This window comes from Lissotriton vulgaris, chromosome 8, assembly GCF_964263255.1.
Source record: "Lissotriton vulgaris chromosome 8, aLisVul1.2, whole genome shotgun sequence".
NCBI lineage: Eukaryota > Metazoa > Chordata > Amphibia > Caudata > Salamandridae > Lissotriton > Lissotriton vulgaris.
The window spans coordinates 1,127,397,197-1,127,415,618 of NC_141696.1; the positions used below are offsets into that span (position 1 = coordinate 1,127,397,197).

General features: G+C 49.0%; 1 protein-coding gene across 2 annotated transcripts in view; it reads left to right on the forward strand.

Moving 5' to 3' along the window:
• CAB39L (calcium binding protein 39 like) overlaps nucleotides 1–18,422 on the forward strand; it is a 902,920-nt gene that overhangs the window by 464,481 nt on the left and 420,017 nt on the right. For both annotated transcript variants that reach the window (XM_086934975.1, XM_086934976.1), the window contains one exon: nucleotides 12,307–12,471. In XM_086934975.1, coding sequence (XP_086791101.1) covers nucleotides 12,307–12,471 — 165 coding nt within the window. The remainder of the gene's footprint in view (nucleotides 1–12,306; nucleotides 12,472–18,422) is intronic.

Here is an 18,422-nt window from a genome sequence, read left to right on the forward strand (position 1 = left end):
CGAACCAATATCTAGGGTTAAGGACATCCCTTTCAGGGCCCTAGTTTCATGGCACCAGTGTCGTTCTGTGGCATGGCTCTGCATTCCTGGCACGGAAAGCTATGTACAAGAACTGACGTCAGAGCGCGAGGGCGGCGTCTAAGTACTCTGACAACGTCATCCCGGCGATCACGACGCCGACGACGGACGCGGAGCCGCAGATGCTGCCTACCGACGCGCAGGAGTACTGCTACGCAAAACTTTCCGGATCCAGTCTGACGCCTGGGGATATACTAAGGTAAGGAATCTAACACTAACTACTGTTTCTTACAGATACATCATTACCGAAGGTAAGTAACTTTTCTGCAATTCCGTTGTCATGTCTTTTTTCTATGTTGGCACAATCAGCAAAGCAGTATTTGGAATATTATGGATGTATGTGACCTATGAGTCGTCTGCCAGAGATATGGAATTCTCAAAAGGGTGTATCCAGGTTCTTCAAATACTGTTTTCATCTAGGTCCATGAGTGTATACAAGCTTTTTAATTTCCATTACGCTTCAAACACTGGGTACTTGTTTCTTCCTAATATGATTCCCAGAGAAGGTACCCACACTAGAGAATTAAAGTTGCAATTAAGCGACTTATATAAATAGATATTATTTATTAACTTATTTTTCATTTTAAATGTGCTGTAAAATTGGGAACCTCTTTCCCTTTGTGAATGTAAAACAAATTTTGTTGGGGAGTAAGCAGTAGTCCACGAGATCACTGCCCTCACTAAGAAAAACAATAAAAAGGTTAACTTTTTTTTTAAAATGCAGTCCCGCTTGCCTTAAGGACGTGGACTGCACTAAAAAAAAAAAAAAATAGTGATCAATTGCATAGTGGTCTGTAGCAGACCACCATTGCTGTGATTGCCACCAATCACTGTGAACTGTAATTTGCAACATACCTTAAGAAGAAATAATTGTTTTATTATCCTTATTTATTTTATTATTTTTAACATTGCAGGATAAACATTACAAATGTAAACCACATACATACTGACATTAAATGTACACATCTTTTTACTATCACATATTCAAGAACAGGTGGGGAGATGTTTGATGCTTATTCCAGAGGTCCCGTTTGATATATTTATGTAGATGGGCGCAGTATCTTTCAGGGTATTCATCCCACGGCGTTCCCTAATATGAAATTATTAAGACTGGGCCCATGCACCGTTGTTTCTCATATCATCTACTCATAAGTTCTGTGTGGGCCAAAGGGTGGATAGCCCTCTATTTCCTAAGACTCTGATAGCTTTCTAATCATCTCTGCCCAGTCAACTATCTCTTGTACTGCTGTGCTGTTCTTCTGGCTATCTTAATATGCAGTTTCTCCACTAAACCCCATTCTAGCAGGCCTCTCTTCCATGCTGTCCCAGTGGAGTTTTGCGGTGAAGCCAGTATATGTCAATCCGGCGCTTAGCTAATATCCTTCCCAGGACTTCAGATGTATGCCTTATCATCTCCTTTTTTTGCATTCTGCAATGTTTAACCAAGTTTTCGAGTGTACCATCCTTTATTCCATTCATATTGTCCACCAACATTTTCCAGTATTCTCCTATTACCCCACAGGATGAGGTCGTGCAAAAAGGAGTCTGCCAGTTACCCTCATTTAGGGTATGTAGAAGGCCTCTCAGGGTCTATTAAGCTTTTCGGGTATTGTATTGGTTTGGTCCAAAAAGTGAAAATGAATCAGCTTAAATAGTATTACTCAATTCTCTTTTAACCTGAGAGCATCTCAACTTCCAGTCTTTGTGAGTGACTCCTGTATGTCATCCTGCCAGTGCTGCCTTGCTGTAAGGGGAGTCTTGATGCTCTCTGTTTTCAGTGTCTTGTATATTTGTGATACTAGCCTGCGTTGTTCTAATAACTAGCATGGACTCTAGTGTAATTGATGCTAGAATTTTGCTCTCTGGAATTCAATCTATAGTTCTCATGCAGTGTTGGTCATTCTAGCATACCTAAGGATCTGGCTTGGTCTGACCCCAAATGTGCCCTGTGCAGATGTATTGAATGACCCTCCCGAGTATAATTATCCCAGTGCATTTCATCCACCCTCTCTCCATCTTCATACCAGCATATCATGGCTCATATGCTTTAAGGACTGTGGGCCTGATGTGTGAAGATTCTGTTTGCAAAAAGTGGTTAGCAAATTTGGCATAGACTTTTTGCAAATGGAAAGTGGATTTGCAAAGTGACCTTGGTGCTAATATTTTGGCTCACAAAATAAGGAATTGTAGTGAGTCACTGATCTCCGTGCCTAATGATCTGTCATTAGGTAAGTCTCAATTTGCGACGCATTGATTGATCACAATCACAGTGATGGCGGCCTCCTAGAGTCAGCCTACCACCATGTCTGTGATAGAGTACAATTTTTTTAAGCAGTTTCCCTTAATGGAAACAGTGCTGAATTTTAAAAAAAGTTTGAAAATTGGCAGTGACGGGGCCATTGCCTATTTCGCATCAAACTTTTTTTTAACATTCACAAAAGGAAAGAGGATCTTAAGGGACCCCTGTCCTCTAGCGAATGGGTTATTAGCCCAACTCCAGAATCAGTAATGTAGGATTCGGGTCACAAAACATTGATACATTTTACTCAGATTTGCAGTTTGGAAGCTGGGCCTACAACATGCCCCTTCCAAATCAAAATCCATTTGCAATCCCATTTTACGAGTTGGTAAACGTTTAGCGGCTGCTAAAATGGGATTAGTACATAGTAAATATTTATTTTACATTTGCCACAGACCGCTAAGTGTCGAGTGCATGGGGGTTGTCAGATGCCTCTCGTCACAGCAACCTCCCAGGTAGACAGATTCCACGCCAGTGGCGGCTCCTCTGTTATGGTGGAGGAGAGTCGCTCCACTGCTTTTAAGCAGTGTAACGTAAACGTTAACGTAAATGAAACATTAAGTGATGATAACTTTAAGTTATTATCATTTTATGTTTCTGTCCTACTTAGTTGGTGGTCGGGGCTGTTCTGCTCTCGGAGCAGGGCAGGGGAGGAGTGGTATGCCCAATCCTGAGTGTGCAATGACTGTTTGGTCAGCCCTCTCAGGCCGCCCAAACCAGTCATGCACACTTTCCCCTTTCTCCATGCAGGCTGCATTACAGCCTGCGTGGAGAACATGCCCAGGCCCCCATTCCCTGATTGAGCAACGAACCAGGATGCTCCAAACCAATCACAACGCTGCATTGCAGCGTTGTGATTGGTCAGGGGAGCCTGACTGTGCTTCCTGTTCCTCCAGTCAAGATGAGGAGAGCAGGAGCAGAGACGCAGACCCAGAGGCAAGGTAAGTGTTTTTTTTCTTTCATTAACCACCACCCCCCATGCACCCTCTTCCCCGTGTCCGCCCCACAATCTGCAAGCCATGCCTGCCACCACTGTTCCAACTTGTTGTACAATGTGGGCAGATTGGGATGGAGTGGCTGCTCCTTTCATGAGCAGCTCAATTAAAGTAATTCCAGCCTCCTATTTGTCTCTTTCCCAGTTGCCACCCTCTTCTATCCATAAATTATGACCAGGGGTAATTATAAACTGTAAGAACTCTTGTTCGAATTAACTGAAAGAGGTTAGGCTAATTTAATATGTAACTTTTTCAACGACTTGTATATTTGAATGCGTCTAGTGCGGGCACGTGGACGAGCGGAGATTGCCGGAAACATTACACAACTTTGAGTCCGTTTTTGCATTCTTCACTCGACACGTTTTTTGGGTGAGCACTTCATCTGTGTGGCAAACGCACAATAAATGAAAAGATTAATCTCAAAGGAGAATGCGATCTGAGAGCATTTCTTTTTGGTAATTTGCCCACCGATTATCTGTATCTTCACTTTCATAAACTGTGCAGTAGGCCGGGCCTGGGCTAAGTGTCAAGTCTCGTGGCACAGTTCCGGGTTTTTCAAGGAGTAGGCGCGATGAGCTCATTTTTTTTTGTTTTTTGTTCCATTGTCTGTCTGTACTGCACAAAATAATCACGTGGCAAGGTCTGTTTTCACACAAGTCGTGCGTGGTTTATAAGGGAAACAATAATCGCGTTTCATGACTCAACTCACGTGGTGCACTTGCACAACGTATGTCTTTTGCACCATGAAAGAGTCTCCTTCACCGAGTAAGAAAGCCCATTCAGCTGGAAAATATTCATCCTTTCACGTGTCCAGATGTTTTAGCTCAGAAATACCGATACCGTATTTCTCTGTGTCTTCATCACCAGCTGGTTCCGGGTTGGAGAAGTCTGAATCAAGCTTTACAGGTTGTGATGTCGAAACTTTGTGTATGTTCATAGGGCGCGCTGACCCTGTTTGTGCTGCGGCGCACCTTTTAACCAGGTGTCCTGGGCAAACACAGGCACAGGGCGCCCTATTGCAGATGACGCACGGCATCCGGTGCTGTCAGAAACCTGTGCCTGCCCTGGGAGGGCGCTGGTGAATGGCGGACCAGTTATTTTGAAGCAGCCAATCCGTTTTTTGTTTTTACAGTGCGGGCAACATTTAGCCTGTTTGGAAAAAATGATCCCTCCCAGAAATCTTCCCTGCAGGTAGGGACAGTGATTTACTGCACCTCCCTGCAGGTGGGTGTTTGGGGGTCTTTGGGACCCCGTTTCCTCTCATTTAGAGGCCACCCTCGGAAGAACTGACTGTGCGTCACCTCTTTGTGGCGCACACTCAGTTTGCTTCTTGATTATTTCTTTGTCCCTGCATCCTCCTACATAATACAGTGTGGGCAAAGAGGCAAGGTGTTTCCCTTATTAGCATGGGCAATGTCCCTTTAGGATAGCGATATGCAGGGCCAGTGCTTTAAATGGAAAAAAATAAGTGCAGGTACTAATTAAAATGAGCTAGAGGTGTAATGAGGGGGTGTGGCTAGGGGTGAGGTAAGGGGCGGGGCTAAGGGCAAGACTTGATGAAACTTAACAACTTTTATATTAATTGCAGCACATACCAAAACACATGAGAAATGTGTTTATATAAACAAAGCAGTTTAACTCATTACACAAAATGAAAGAGAAATGCGATAATATGTTAACATTTTATTTTTTTGCGATAGTTGCACCTTCTTAATATCATACTGTTAATTGATGTTTGCCACAATACTAAATATTTTTGAGCACGCGAGTAGGAAGAGACTGAAAATACTCCCACATCGCACCAAGGCGCTTATGGCACCAAGCAAGTGAAACAACTCATCATGACCCTCCCCAGAATATATCGCTTGTCTCTTCCATCAATCTGTCCATTCATCCTTTCACCCTACCATTTACCTGCTGATGTCCACCATTTAACCTTTACATTCTATCGTCTAATCAGTCTTTCATCAATCATTCCGTTTTTCACCATTCCGTCTATTCACCCTTCATATCTAACCCTATCCATCCATCCAACTCCAAAACTATCCATTCATCCATTCACTCATCCATCTCTTTACCCACCGTTTCCCTCATCCAGCAATCAACCCTTTCACTCCATTATTCCATTCACCCTTTCACTCAATCCCTACTTTCACTCATCCATCACCCACCCTTTCATCCATCCTCCCTACCTTTCATTCATCCATTCAATCTTTCACTTATCCACCATTTTATCCAATAATCCACCCTCTTTCACCCATGCATGCTTTCACTCATGTATCCATCTATTCATCTATCCATCCGTCTATACATCCACCCTTGCTCACTCATTCATCCATCCACCCCCTCATCCACTCACCCATTAACCCACCAACCCTCCCTTTTACGTTATTTATGAATCTTTGTCACTGATCAGACATGTACAAACAAAGTGCCACACAATTTCTGTAAAATACCTCCTGAGAGTGTCGATTCTCTCTCTCTCTCACTTTTCTCTTACAAAAACAGGCATAGAAATGCAGGCAAACACACAAATGTAAGCAGACACACAAAAGACTTGGGTATGATAAAAGCCATGTAATACTCTTCACCTACCATGGCTTTGTTAATTGCCACCAGGGCCGGACTGGCCGTAGCCCGATTGCCACTGCCATGGGACTGCCATGATTCCTGTGTTTGCACAAATGAACAGGATAGTGTGAATGCGATTGACAGTGTAAAGAGGACATTATCCCCTGTTACTTTTTTAATAGTAATTCTTTCAATAACAGTTTTGGCCAATTGGTATTTAATTCTATTAGAAATTTCATTTAAATCAACTTGTGGTTATGCAGCACTAATGTTGACTTCACATACATCTTCACATTGCTTTAGCACAAGCCCTGATTCCAAAATCAGGGCTTCTGTAATAATCCAAACGATTGATACCAACGTGTGCATAAACTGATTAAAAAAAGCAAAGTACAAGGATGTACTGCTCCAGTAGCTCCTAGTTACCGCTTAACAATGGTGCCTTAATGTCACAATCATACGTTCAAATTCCTGACCACGTGAAATGGCGTTCATAATCCGAGTGGCTCAGCAGCCCCAAGGGTGACTGTAGAAAAATAACGTGTCTGGCACAAGAATGTGCCCCGTAAGAAAGAAAGCGTGCCTGCTTAATTGTTACACCGAACTTAATGTGCTCGTGGCATAGATCAGAATCCAAGTGAATGAGAACCCAGTGCAACCTGGAAGGTAATAAAGTGAACTCCGCTTCACCTAAAATAGAAGCCGTCGCAATGCCGGTACTTGGTGTCAATTACATGGCAAGAAATACCCACTGGCACCCTAAACATAAGGACAGGAACAACTTCAGGCATTACCTTTGTTTATAATGAAAGGAGCGCAATCACAACCTTTGTTTTTGCAATGTGATTGACAGCACAGGGCCTGAACGGACCCTGCTCCATCAAACACACCACAGCGTGAGGGTGAGCACCGGACATTATTCAAATGAGCCCCGCTGAATAGCTCAGCGGGGGCTCAGATCGGGGGGCTACAGAAGCAGCGCATTGGCTGCCAGACACACGTTCATCTCCTGCTCACCAGCACAGCCAATGAGCTGACCTTTTCATGAGTACCGGTACTCTCCAGGGCAGTGGAGAAGTGCCGGTACTCAAAGTGATCATTCTAAGAAGTGCCGGTACTCAGTACCGGTGAGTACCGGCCCATTTAAAGCACTGTGCAGGGCTTTAAGTGGGATGAAAAAACTGGGGCGAGGCCAATGTAATTAATGTTATGGCTTAAAACACGTCAGCTAAAAATCTGTGCCTAGCATAGTGTGCCGGCCGACTTGTATTTTGCTGTTTCTGCCATTGCATCCAGATATATGATACAACAAGTAACATCATACCTACAACAAGTCAGGACTTTTGGCTTTGTCATTTATTGTTAGTTGCATAAGATAAATAAGCAGCAACTATGGCTTGTATATACATTTGAAAAAGCTTCCACTTAAAGCCCTGGTGACACCAGGACAATGTTGCTGCTCCTTAGTTTCAAAAAGAGAAGGGAAATCCTGAGAGAAAATGACTCTCTTTAAAGGATTTCCCTTCCCCTACAACGTTCACCTGGTATGACATCATGCCGTACCTTCTCCACTAGTGAGAAGTGAGCAGTGCGAGCACGCGCACATCAATGTGCCTGCTTTCACTTCAGTCCGGAAAAAAACTGACCTCCTTTGCCAGGGCACAAAACAGAGCCAGAGAAGGCACCCATTAAAAAACTGCCGGTGCTCAGCACCGGTGAGACCCAGCCCACTTAAAGCCCTAACGATATGTATTACAGAGCGCAATATGTAATACAGAAAGAGCTGTGCAAGCCTCTTTTGCTCCTTCTGTAAGTGCCTTGGAGACACAAAAAGCCATTGCATCAGCACTGTCACCACACACACGGTACCACATCCATGCTCACCCATTAACATATTCACTCAACATGCAACACTCCCCTCTTTCTCCCTAGATCCCGCAGAGTGACCAGCTGCTTTGGGGACGTCCCCGCGATTACTGCACCTGGTGGGACACCTCGGCCTCTAGGGCACCACACTGCTGACGATAAGTTCTCCTCTGTTTACAGAGGCCAACCCCACAGACATAAGAGCTATACTGCTAGGCGCAAAGCGTCCAAAGACACTCTACACACTTGCCCCGTGCATATTGGCGCCCGTCCCCAAACCCCAGACTGGGCTCACTCCCTCTTCCCCCCACCCTTACTTGGCAAGTATTGTTTCCTGCTAATACAATTCAACTACCAGCCATCTATGGCCCCTCTTCACTGATGTGTACTAGATGTGTTATGTTGATGACAGATGATACTTATTAATATGTATCCACCTCCAATGTGTTTACCCTCAGAAATATTAATAAAGAATTACAACACAAAACAAGCATTGGCAAAGCCAATAGGTCTCGCCTTTGGGACCTTATAAGTGTTTAGCTATGCAACAGTTGATGTTGCACCAAGGATATTGTGCTGCATAATTAAATACTTATAAGGTCCCAAAGGCGAGACCTATTGGCTATGCCAATGCTTGTTTCAGAAGGGTCAGCATCAACCACAGCATATCTGAGCTATGTTTTTAGGGCAGTTGTATGAGCTAAGTCGTCATCTCAAGCAAACCTTTAAAAATAAACTTGCCATATTTGTGGGTTACCGCTTCACTATCAGGAAGACCTACTCACATTGATGAGTCAATTTGCCTTCTATATATTAGGAACCCCACACCACATAATCCGTTTATTAAATAACGCTTGCCCTATGGCGAGAGGACAGGGTCCTGAGCAACATACATAAGCTTCCCTACTCTTTGCTAGAGTGCCCCTCAAATGCCGCTGCCAACCTTGTCTTCACTGAACATAATGTATAATTGAAAAATATAGTCATACTATGTATTTGAGGGACAGCAGACGTAAAAGAAAGACTATTTTTTGTATTGCAGAACCCAATCTTTCTGTTATGTTTATAGTGCTTTAGACATAACAGAAATAGGAGGCCAGGCCTCTTGCTCCTCTGGGTTCAGCTGGATTGCACTCTGCTGAGACAGACAGAGAGAAGAACTCTTGCTGCAGAGGTCTGTGTATAAACTGGGGGTCACGGGTTTTAAATCCAGCACACCCAACTAGATCTGCGAGATTTGGGGCCCCTTACCACATTCGTCAGGAGGTGTAGAGGAGCATCATTTGCATTACGTCACTGGGCGGTCTCTAAACGAACGGGCTGCTTGTTACGTCACATCTGTTGTAGTCACTGTCGTACCCGGAGGGGCTCCGTTTCACCTATTCCATCACCAACCCAGGACTACAAGTCCCGAAATGCAACAACAAAAAATGCACGTGGGTCCATTACCTACCCAGGTGTGCCACTGTGGAACTTTAGTGATGTGGAGAGAACGTTCTTCTGCCTGTGTGTGTTTGTGTAAAGAAGTGTGGGTGGCCCTGTGACCCCGCAGTGTCGTGGCCGATGAGGTAGAGAGAGGGGTCAGGACGGGCTCTGAACACGGCTGCCTACTGGGGAGGTGTCCCCGGGAATGGTTTGGGTTTCCTTAAAGACCGGATTTTATTATTATTCAAATAAATCTTCCCCAAGAGGATCCTTCCAGGTTTCTAGTGGTTACAAATATTATTTTAATATTAGTGTGGCGCACATGACCGGCTGCTGCGCTTGGGTAGAATAAAAAAGAGCAGAGTGCATTTACAGGGAAGTCCCGAAAGCGTGCAATAGCCAGTATTTATTTAGCAGTTCGGCGCCCTCTGTGCGCATGACATCACACGGAGCTCTGGCCGTTGTACTGATGAAGGGAATTTTAATAGACCCATTCAGCAAGAATTAATTGTTCCCTTCTCCATGTGGGCAGCCGGTGTTATTGTTTTATTGGAAAGCGATCCATCTATTAACAAGTAAAGGTCTGCATGGTCATCTGCTAGCCTGCGAGTGGTGTGCACGCATGCGCACAATATAAGGGAAAAAAAGCAAAAGTGAAAGCGAAAGCAGTCTTCGCTTTTCAAGCACTGCACTCGTGCTTATGGCGCACCGCTGCTTTCTCCCGCAAAGTGGATGCCGCCACAAGCACGAGTGCAGTGCTTGAAAAGTGAAGACCAATGGCTAAAAAGGTCCTCCTAGAGCAGCGCATGCGCGCTGCCTAGGCGAGACCTAAAAAACGGGAAATTTAATAGAGCGGAAATCCATAAAAAGTGTATGTCCCAGCAAAGCCTTGGTCTCACTGCAAGAACAGGAGCGAATGAGAGATGAAAACAGACAGAACAAGGCAGAGATCACCCAACCAGTCCCAGAATTTATTGTATTAATATCCATGAAAAATAGGAACCTTATGAAATGATACTGTCCGCAGATACCATTGTTATGTATTACAAAGTGCATCATTGTAAGTGGGCATGACATGCTTTGATCCCTGTCCCTCCCTGTTGTCCGAGCTGCAAATGACTAGCTAGCCTTTTCCCTGCCCAAAGCCTTAGGCGCCCTGGCCAAGCTTACATCCAGCCCCAACAGACCGACAGCTAGAAATAGTAAAAGATTACAATACAGTCTGACATTACTGAGGCTGCTAGTAAATAGCATCTAGACCCAGTCCAAGCTCGTTTCTTTCTGGTTAAGTGAAATTTGTCCCGGTGGCTTGTCTCTGTGGTCACAGGTTTACACAGATGCCAGCTGGGTCTGCCCATGATCCTTCTGGGGTCGTAACAAGGAGTACTCCTAAGTTAAGTAATAATATACTTCATGTTTTTTTATCGCTAAGAACATGTTACTGAGGCTTTAGTGACTTATGTAACATATTCTGCAGTGCAGAGTCTTGCCTATCCCAGACACAGATAAAGAAATAGATGTTTTTTCTATTTCCTTACTTTTTCTATAATTACGGCACCCGCGCTTTACTTGTAATGTTTAAAGTAAAGCGCGGGTGCCGCAATTAAAGCAAAAGTAAAGAAATAGAAAAAACATTTATTTCTTTACTTTTGCTATAATCGCGGCACCCATGCTTTACCTTTAATGTTAAAAAGTAAAGCGCGGGTGCCGCGATCATACAGAAGTAAAGAAATAGAAAAAAAATCTATTACTTTACTTTTGCTATAATTGCGGCACCCGCTGTTTGATTAAAGACATTGCGCTGCCTGCTACAGTATAGAGAGGCATGAAACTGATGAGGGAGTGGGAGAAGGGAGGGGCTAGGGAAGGGGATTCACGCAAGAAAGCCAGATGCCATCTGTGCACGTCGTTCGCGCTTATGCACGAAAAAGACAGCCGGTGGCCTGCAAAAGCCTATGGTGGGTAGCACTTTGAAAGCCGCTTACTAAATGTCTCGCCAGAACAGCTCATGCGCTGGTTCAGGCGAGACCTAAAAACAGCCATTGCACGCACCCGTGGTGCTCCTTGGCCACATTGCGTAATACAGCCTCTGGTGCTCAACAGGCATATGTGCCAGTTTCTGTATCTGAAGGATCTGGATCTGAAAGATCTGATGAATATGAGTGTAGAGGCAAAGAGGCCGGTGTACTGACCATGTGCCTCAAAGGAATGATGCACAGTCCCATGGACCTCCCAGACAGTGTTCTCCCCGCCTGCAAGGGGCGCTCATTTAAAGACCTGCCCCCAGCACTAAGAAAGATGGAGTGGCTGCTTCAAATAGCCGCTCCACCTTTCACAAAGGCGCTGCCTTCAGGACAGCACATTATTTGTAAAAGGGTGCACTGTTGCAGTTTGCGCCTGGCGTACCTCGTTAAATGTGTACCTTGGTGCAAACGGGGACAGTGCATCCTAAGTATAATACTGCCCCTAATTGCAACACGTTTTTCCTCCTCCATTAAGTTTTCCCAGTATTTTCCTTTTGAATTTCATGCAGGGAAATCAACTCAAGAGTTGAGGAAATGAGCTTTGAGTGCAAACTGCCTTAGGTACCTGAAACGGGATTGAAAGGAATTCATTATAAGGCCCTTAATTATTTTAATACAGTGGCGCAGCAATGGTGCCACGAGTAAGAATGATGCCCCCTGAACTTTGATTGGGAAGTAAAAGGCTGTCTTAGTTGGGTTGCAGTGGGCCTACCTCACCCCTTAGCCTCTGTGCCTTTGCACCTGCTGCACTAATTAATGACAGCCATGCCCCCTGTTTTTAGGGAATGAAATACAGCTCCGGTCAGCTGGGTTTACTCAGATATCCGATCATCTCTTTGGATTGATAGAGTTTGTACGGTGTTGTGAGGTTGTTGAGTGGGTTTATAAAATATTTAAAACAATTACTGTTATATTTCTTCAGCCATGATGGTAGATAGAAAATTGTCAATTTTCCCCTTGCACATATGTTAAATCAATACAAGATTTGTGCGCAGTGCTTGCGCCAAGTGCTTTTTTTGTCTGACAAATAATGATGTCTTTTGCCTAGGCCTCTGAAGAAGTATCGAAATGCTTGCAAGCTACAAAGGAAATACTGTGTGGTACCGGCGAAAAGGAACCACAGACAGAAACAGTAGCTCAGCTGGCACAGGAATTGTACAACAGCGGGCTGTTGGTCACACTGCTAACCAACCTCCATCTTATAGACTTTGAGGTAGGTCTGTTAATGTCTGTTTTGTGCACACAAGCGAGTAGCGTGGATGAAAACCATTAATTTATTTTCCAAAAAATATTATGAAGCACATGATATCGGGAGGGCTGCAAGTACGTGTAGGGCAGAGCTTTCCAAACTGCGTGTCCCAACACAGTACTGTGTCGCCTGCAAATGGTGGGTGTGTCGTGGGATGACACCAGTATCAAGGGCACTTAGCACATGACTGCTGCTAATTAAGAGGCATTCCTTTGAAAGAGTGTCTCGGAGTCCGCTGCAGCAGCGTGGACTCTAAGACACTCTGCTGTATGGGGCCGGGCGATTCACAACAAAGCCTCATTAACAAGTAAATGGTCTTTTAACCCCTCCCACGCTTGTAACTGAACCGGTCCGTCACGCCCCTCGGGTGGGCTGTGCTGGTGACGGAACGGTTCTGTCACGGCCCGATCGCGGCACCTGAGCGGCGCTGATTTCGCGCCTGCGCGACGCGTTCTATTGAGCGGGCGGGGCCGTGACGGAACCGTTCCGTCACAAGCACAGCTTACCCGAGGGGCGTGGCGGAGCGGTTCCGTCACCAGCGCGGGAGCGCCGTGCGCCCCCCCGCCCCTTAGCACTGCAGCGGAATAGCCGCCGCAGTGAAAGGGTTAAAGACCTGCGAAGTACCCGTGTGCGGCTGTGTGTGTGCCCGGGAAGCTGGGGTGAGGTGACAGACAGGGTGACAGGCAGAGGGTGACAGGCAGAGGGTGACAGGCAGAGGGTGACAGGCAGAGGGTGACAAGCAGAGGGAGGGAGAGAGATGGAGGAGGACAGAGAGGGAGACAGAGAGGGAGACAGAGAGGGAGACAGAGAGGGAGGCAGAGGGACGGAGGCAGAGGGACGGAGGCAGAGGGACGGAGGCAGAGGGAAGGAGACAGCAGATAGAGGGAGGAGGGCGACAGAGGGAGAAGGGCGACAGAGGGATGGAGACAAATAGAGGGAGACAGATGGAGGGAGACAGATGGAGGGAGACAGATGGAGGGAGACAGATGGAGGGAGACAGATGGAGGGAGACAGATGGAGGGAGACAGACAAGAGGGAGTCAGACAAGAGGGAGTCAGACAAGAGGGAGTCAGACAAGAGGGAGTCAGACAAGAGGGAGTCAGACAAGAGGGAGACAGACAAGAGGGAGACAGACAAGAGGGAGACAGACAAGAGGGAGACAGACAAGAGGGAGACAGACAAGAGGGAGACAGACAAGAGGGAGACAGACAAGAGGGAGACAGACAAGAGGGAGGGAGACAAGAGACAAGAGGGAGACAAGAGGGAGGGAGACAGAGGGAGGGAGACAGAGGGAGGGAGACAGAGAGAGGTAGAGAGAGAGAGATGGAGACAGACAGTGAGTGAGACAGAGGGAGAGAGATAGAGAGAGGGAGGGAGACCGAGAGAGAGACAGAGACAGAGATAGACAGAGATAGAGACAGAGACAAGATCAGACAGAGACAAATAGAGGCAGAGACAGGGACAGGGGCAGAGAGGCAGAGACAGACAGAGACGGAGAGGGAGACAGAGGGAGGGAGACCGGGACAGACAGAGACATGGAAAGACAGACAGATAGAGGCAGAGATAGGGACAGGGACAGACAGAGGCAGAGACTGAGACAGACAGAGGCAGAGAGGGTGACAGAGAGGGAGAGGGAGACAGAGGGAGGGAGGCAGAGGGAGACAGTCAGGGGGAGACAGAGGGAAGGAGAGGGAGACAGAGGGAGGGAGACTGAGAGAGACAGAGAGAGAGAGGGAGACAGAGGGAAGGAGGCAGAGGAAGACCGTCAGGGGGAGACAGAGGGAAGGAGAGGGAGACAGAAGGAGGAGACAGAGAGAGACAGAGAGAGAGAGGGAGACAGAGGGAGAGAGAGACAGAGGGAGAGGGAGCCAGAGGGCGAGCGAGCCAGAGGGCGAGAGGGAGGGAGACCGAGGGCGACGGAGGGAGACCGACAGGAGATAGAGGGAGGGAGACAGTCAGAGGGAGACAGAGGGAAGGAGAGGGAGACAGAGAGAGACAGAGGGAGAGGGATCCAGAGGGAGAGGGAGCCAGAGGGCGACAGACGGAGGGCGACAGACGGAGGGCGACAGACGGAGGGCGACAGACGGAGGGAGACAGACGGAGGGAGACAGACGGAGGGAGACAGACGGAGGGAGACAGACAGAGACAGACAGAGGGAAGAGGGCGACAGAGAGAGGGAGACAGAGGAGCAAGACAGACAGAGGGAGACAGAGGGAGGTAGACAGACAGACGGAGACATACAGAGGGAGACAGAGGGAGAGAGAGGAAGGGAGACAGAGAGAGAGGGAGGGAGAACGAGAAAGAGACGGAGAGAGGGAGACCGAGATAGAGATAGAGACAGAGACAGGGACAGACAGAGACAAATAGAGTCAGAGACCGGGGCAGACAGAGACAGAGATGAAGAGGGAGACAGAGCGAGGGAGACAGAGACAGGGACAGGGACAGGGACAGAGACAGAGAGGCAGAGAGGGAGAGGGAGACAGAGGGTGACAGAGAGGTAGAGGGAGGGAGACAGAGAGAGAGGAAGACGGAGGGAGGAAGACGGAGGGAGGAAGACGGAGGGAGGCAGAGGGACGGAGGCAGAGGGACGGAGGCAGAGGGACAGAGGCAGAGGGACGGAGGCAGAGGGACGGAGGCAGAGGGACGGAGGCAGAGGGACGGAGACAGAGGGGGAGACAGACAGAGGGAGACAGAAGGAGGGAGACAGATAGAGGGAGGAGGGCGACAGAGGGATGGAGACAGAGAGAGGGAGGCGGACAAGAGGGAGGCGGACAAGAGGGAGACAGACAAGAGGGAGGGAGACAGAGAGAGGTAGATAGAGAGAGATGGAGAAAGACAGTGAGTGAGACAGAGGGAGAGAGATAGAGAGAGGGAGGGAGACCGAGAGAGAGAGACAGAGAGAGAGACAGAGATAGAGACAGACAAGATCATACAGAGACAAATAGAGGCAGAGACAGGGACAGGGGCAGAGAGGCAGAGACAGACAGAGACGGAGAGGGAGACAGAGGGAGGGAGACCGGGACAGACAGAGACATGGAAAGACAGACAGATAGAGGCAGAGATAGGGACAGGGACAGACAGAGGCAGAGACTGAGACAGACAGAGGCAGAGAGGGTGACAGAGAGGGAGAGGGAGACAGAGGGAGGGAGGCAGAGGGAGACAGTCCGGGGGAGACAGAGGGAAGGAGAGGGAGACAGAGGGAGGGAGACTGAGAGAGACAGAGAGAGAGAGGGAGACAGAGGGAAGGAGGCAGAGGGAGACCGTCAGGGGGAGACAGAGGGAAGGAGAGGGAGACAGAAGGAGGAGACAGAGAGAGACAGAGAGAGAGAGGGAGACAGAGGGAGAGAGAGACAGAGGGAGAGGGAGCCAGAGGGCGAGCGAGCCAGAGGGCGAGAGGGAGGGAGACCGAGGGCGACGGAGGGAGACCGACAGGAGATAGAGGGAGGGAGACAGTCAGAGGGAGACAGAGGGAAGGAGAGGGAGACAGAGAGAGACAGAGGGAGAGGGATCCAGAGGGAGAGGGATCCAGAGGGAGAGGGAGCCAGAGGGCGACAGACGGAGGGCGACAGACGGAGGGCGACAGACGGAGGGCGACAGACGGAGGGCGACGGACGGAGGGAGACAGACGGAGGGAGACAGACGGAGGGAGACAGACGGAGGGAGACAGACGGAGGGAGACAGACGGAGGGAGACAGACGGAGGGAGACAGACAGAGACAGACAGAGGGAAGAGGGCGACAGAGAGAGGGAGACAGAGGAACAAGACAGACAGAGGGAGACAGAGGGAGGTAGACAGACAGACGGAGACATACAGAGGGAGACAGAGGGAGAGAGAGGAAGGGAGACAGAGGGAGAGAGAGGAAGGGAGACAGAGAGAGAGGGAGGGAGAACGAGAGAGAGACGGAGAGAGGGAGACCGAGATAGAGATAGAGACAGAGACAGGGACAGACAGAGACAAATAGAGTCAGAGACCGGGGCAGACAGAGACAGAGATGAAGAGGGAGACAGAGCGAGGGAGACAGAGACAGGGACAGGGACAGAGACAGAGAGGCAGAGAGGGAGAGGGAGACAGAGGGTGACAGAGAGGTAGAGGGAGGGAGACAGAGAGAGAGGAAGACGGAGGGAGGAAGACGGAGGGAGGAAGACGGAGGGAGGCAGAGGGACGGAGGCAGAGGGACGGAGGCAGAGGGACGGAGGCAGAGGGACGGAGGCAGAGGGACGGAGGCAGAGGGACGGAGGCAGAGGGACGGAGGCAGAGGGACGGAGGCAGAGGGACGGAGACAGAGGGGGAGACAGACAGAGGGAGACAGAAGGAGGGAGACAGATAGAGGGAGGAGGGCGACAGAGGGATGGAGACAGAGAGAGGGAGGCGGACAAGAGGGAGGCGGACAAGAGGGAGACAGACAAGAGGGAGGGAGACAGAGAGAGGTAGATAGAGAGAGATGGAGAAAGACAGTGAGTGAGACAGAGGGAGAGAGATAGAGAGAGGGAGGGAGACCGAGAGAGAGAGACAGAGAGAGAGACAGAGATAGAGACAGACAAGATCATACAGAGACAAATAGAGGCAGAGACAGGGACAGGGGCAGACAGACAGAGGCAGAGACAGACAGAGACGGAGAGGGAGACAGAGGGAAGGAGACCGGGACAGACAGAGACATGGAAAGACAGACAGATAGAGGCAGAGACAGGGACAGACAGAGACTGAGACAGACAGAGGCAGAGAGGGTGACAGAGAGGGAGAGGGAGACAGAGAGAGGGAAATGGAGGGAGACCGAGAGAGAGGGAGACAGAGAGAGAGGGAGACAGAGAGAGAGGGAGACAGAGAGAGGGAGAGACAGAGAGAGGGAGACAGAGGGAGACAGTCAGGGGGAGACAGAGGGAAGGAGAGGGACACAGAGGGACGGAGACAGAGGGACGGAGACAGAGGGACAGAGACAGAGAGAAGGAGACAGAGAAGGAGGCAGACAGAGGGAGGGAGACAGATAGAGGGAGGAGGGCGACAGAGGGATGGAGACAGAGAGAGGGAGGCGGACAAGAGGGAGACAGACAAGAGGGAGACAGACAAGAGGGAGACAGACAAGAGGGAGACAGACAAGAGGGAGACAGACAAGAGGGAGACAGACAAGTGGGAGACAGACAAGAGGGAGACAGACAAGAGGGAGGGAGACAGAGAGAGGTAGATAGAGAGAGATGGAGACAGACAGTGAGTGAGACAGAGGGAGAGAGATGGAGAGAGGGAGGGAGACCGAGAGAGAGACAGAGAGAGAGACAGAGATAGAGATGGAGACAGAGACAAGATCAGACAGAGACAAATAGAGGCAGAGACAGGGACAGGGGCAGACAGACAGAGGCAGAGACAGACAGAGACGGAGAGGCAGACAGAGGGAAGGAGACCGGGACAGACAGAGACTGAGACAGACAGAGGCAGAGAGGGAAACGGAGGGAGACAGAGAGAGAGGGAGACAGAGGGAGGGAGGCAGAGGGAGACAGAGGGAAGGAGAGGGAGACAGAGGGAAGGAGAGGGAGACAGAGGTAGGGAGACAGAGAGAGAGAGAGAGAGAGACAGAGGGAGAGAGAGACAGAGGGAGCCAGAGGGCGAGGGAGCCAAAGGGCGAGAGGGAGGGAGACAGAGGGCGACGGAGGGGGACAGACGGAGGGAGACAGAGGGAGACAGTCAGAGGGAAGGAGAGGGAGACAGAGGGAGGGAGACAGAGAGAGACAGAGGGAGAGGGATCCAGAGGGAGAGGGAGCCAGAGGGCGAGAGGGAGGGAGACAGAGGGACGGAAACAGAGGGCGACAGACGGAGGTAGACAGACGGAGGGAGACACACGGAAGGAGACAGACAGAGGGAGACAGACAGAGACAGACAGAGGGAAGAGGGCGACCGAGAGAGGGAGACAGAGGAGCGAGACAGAC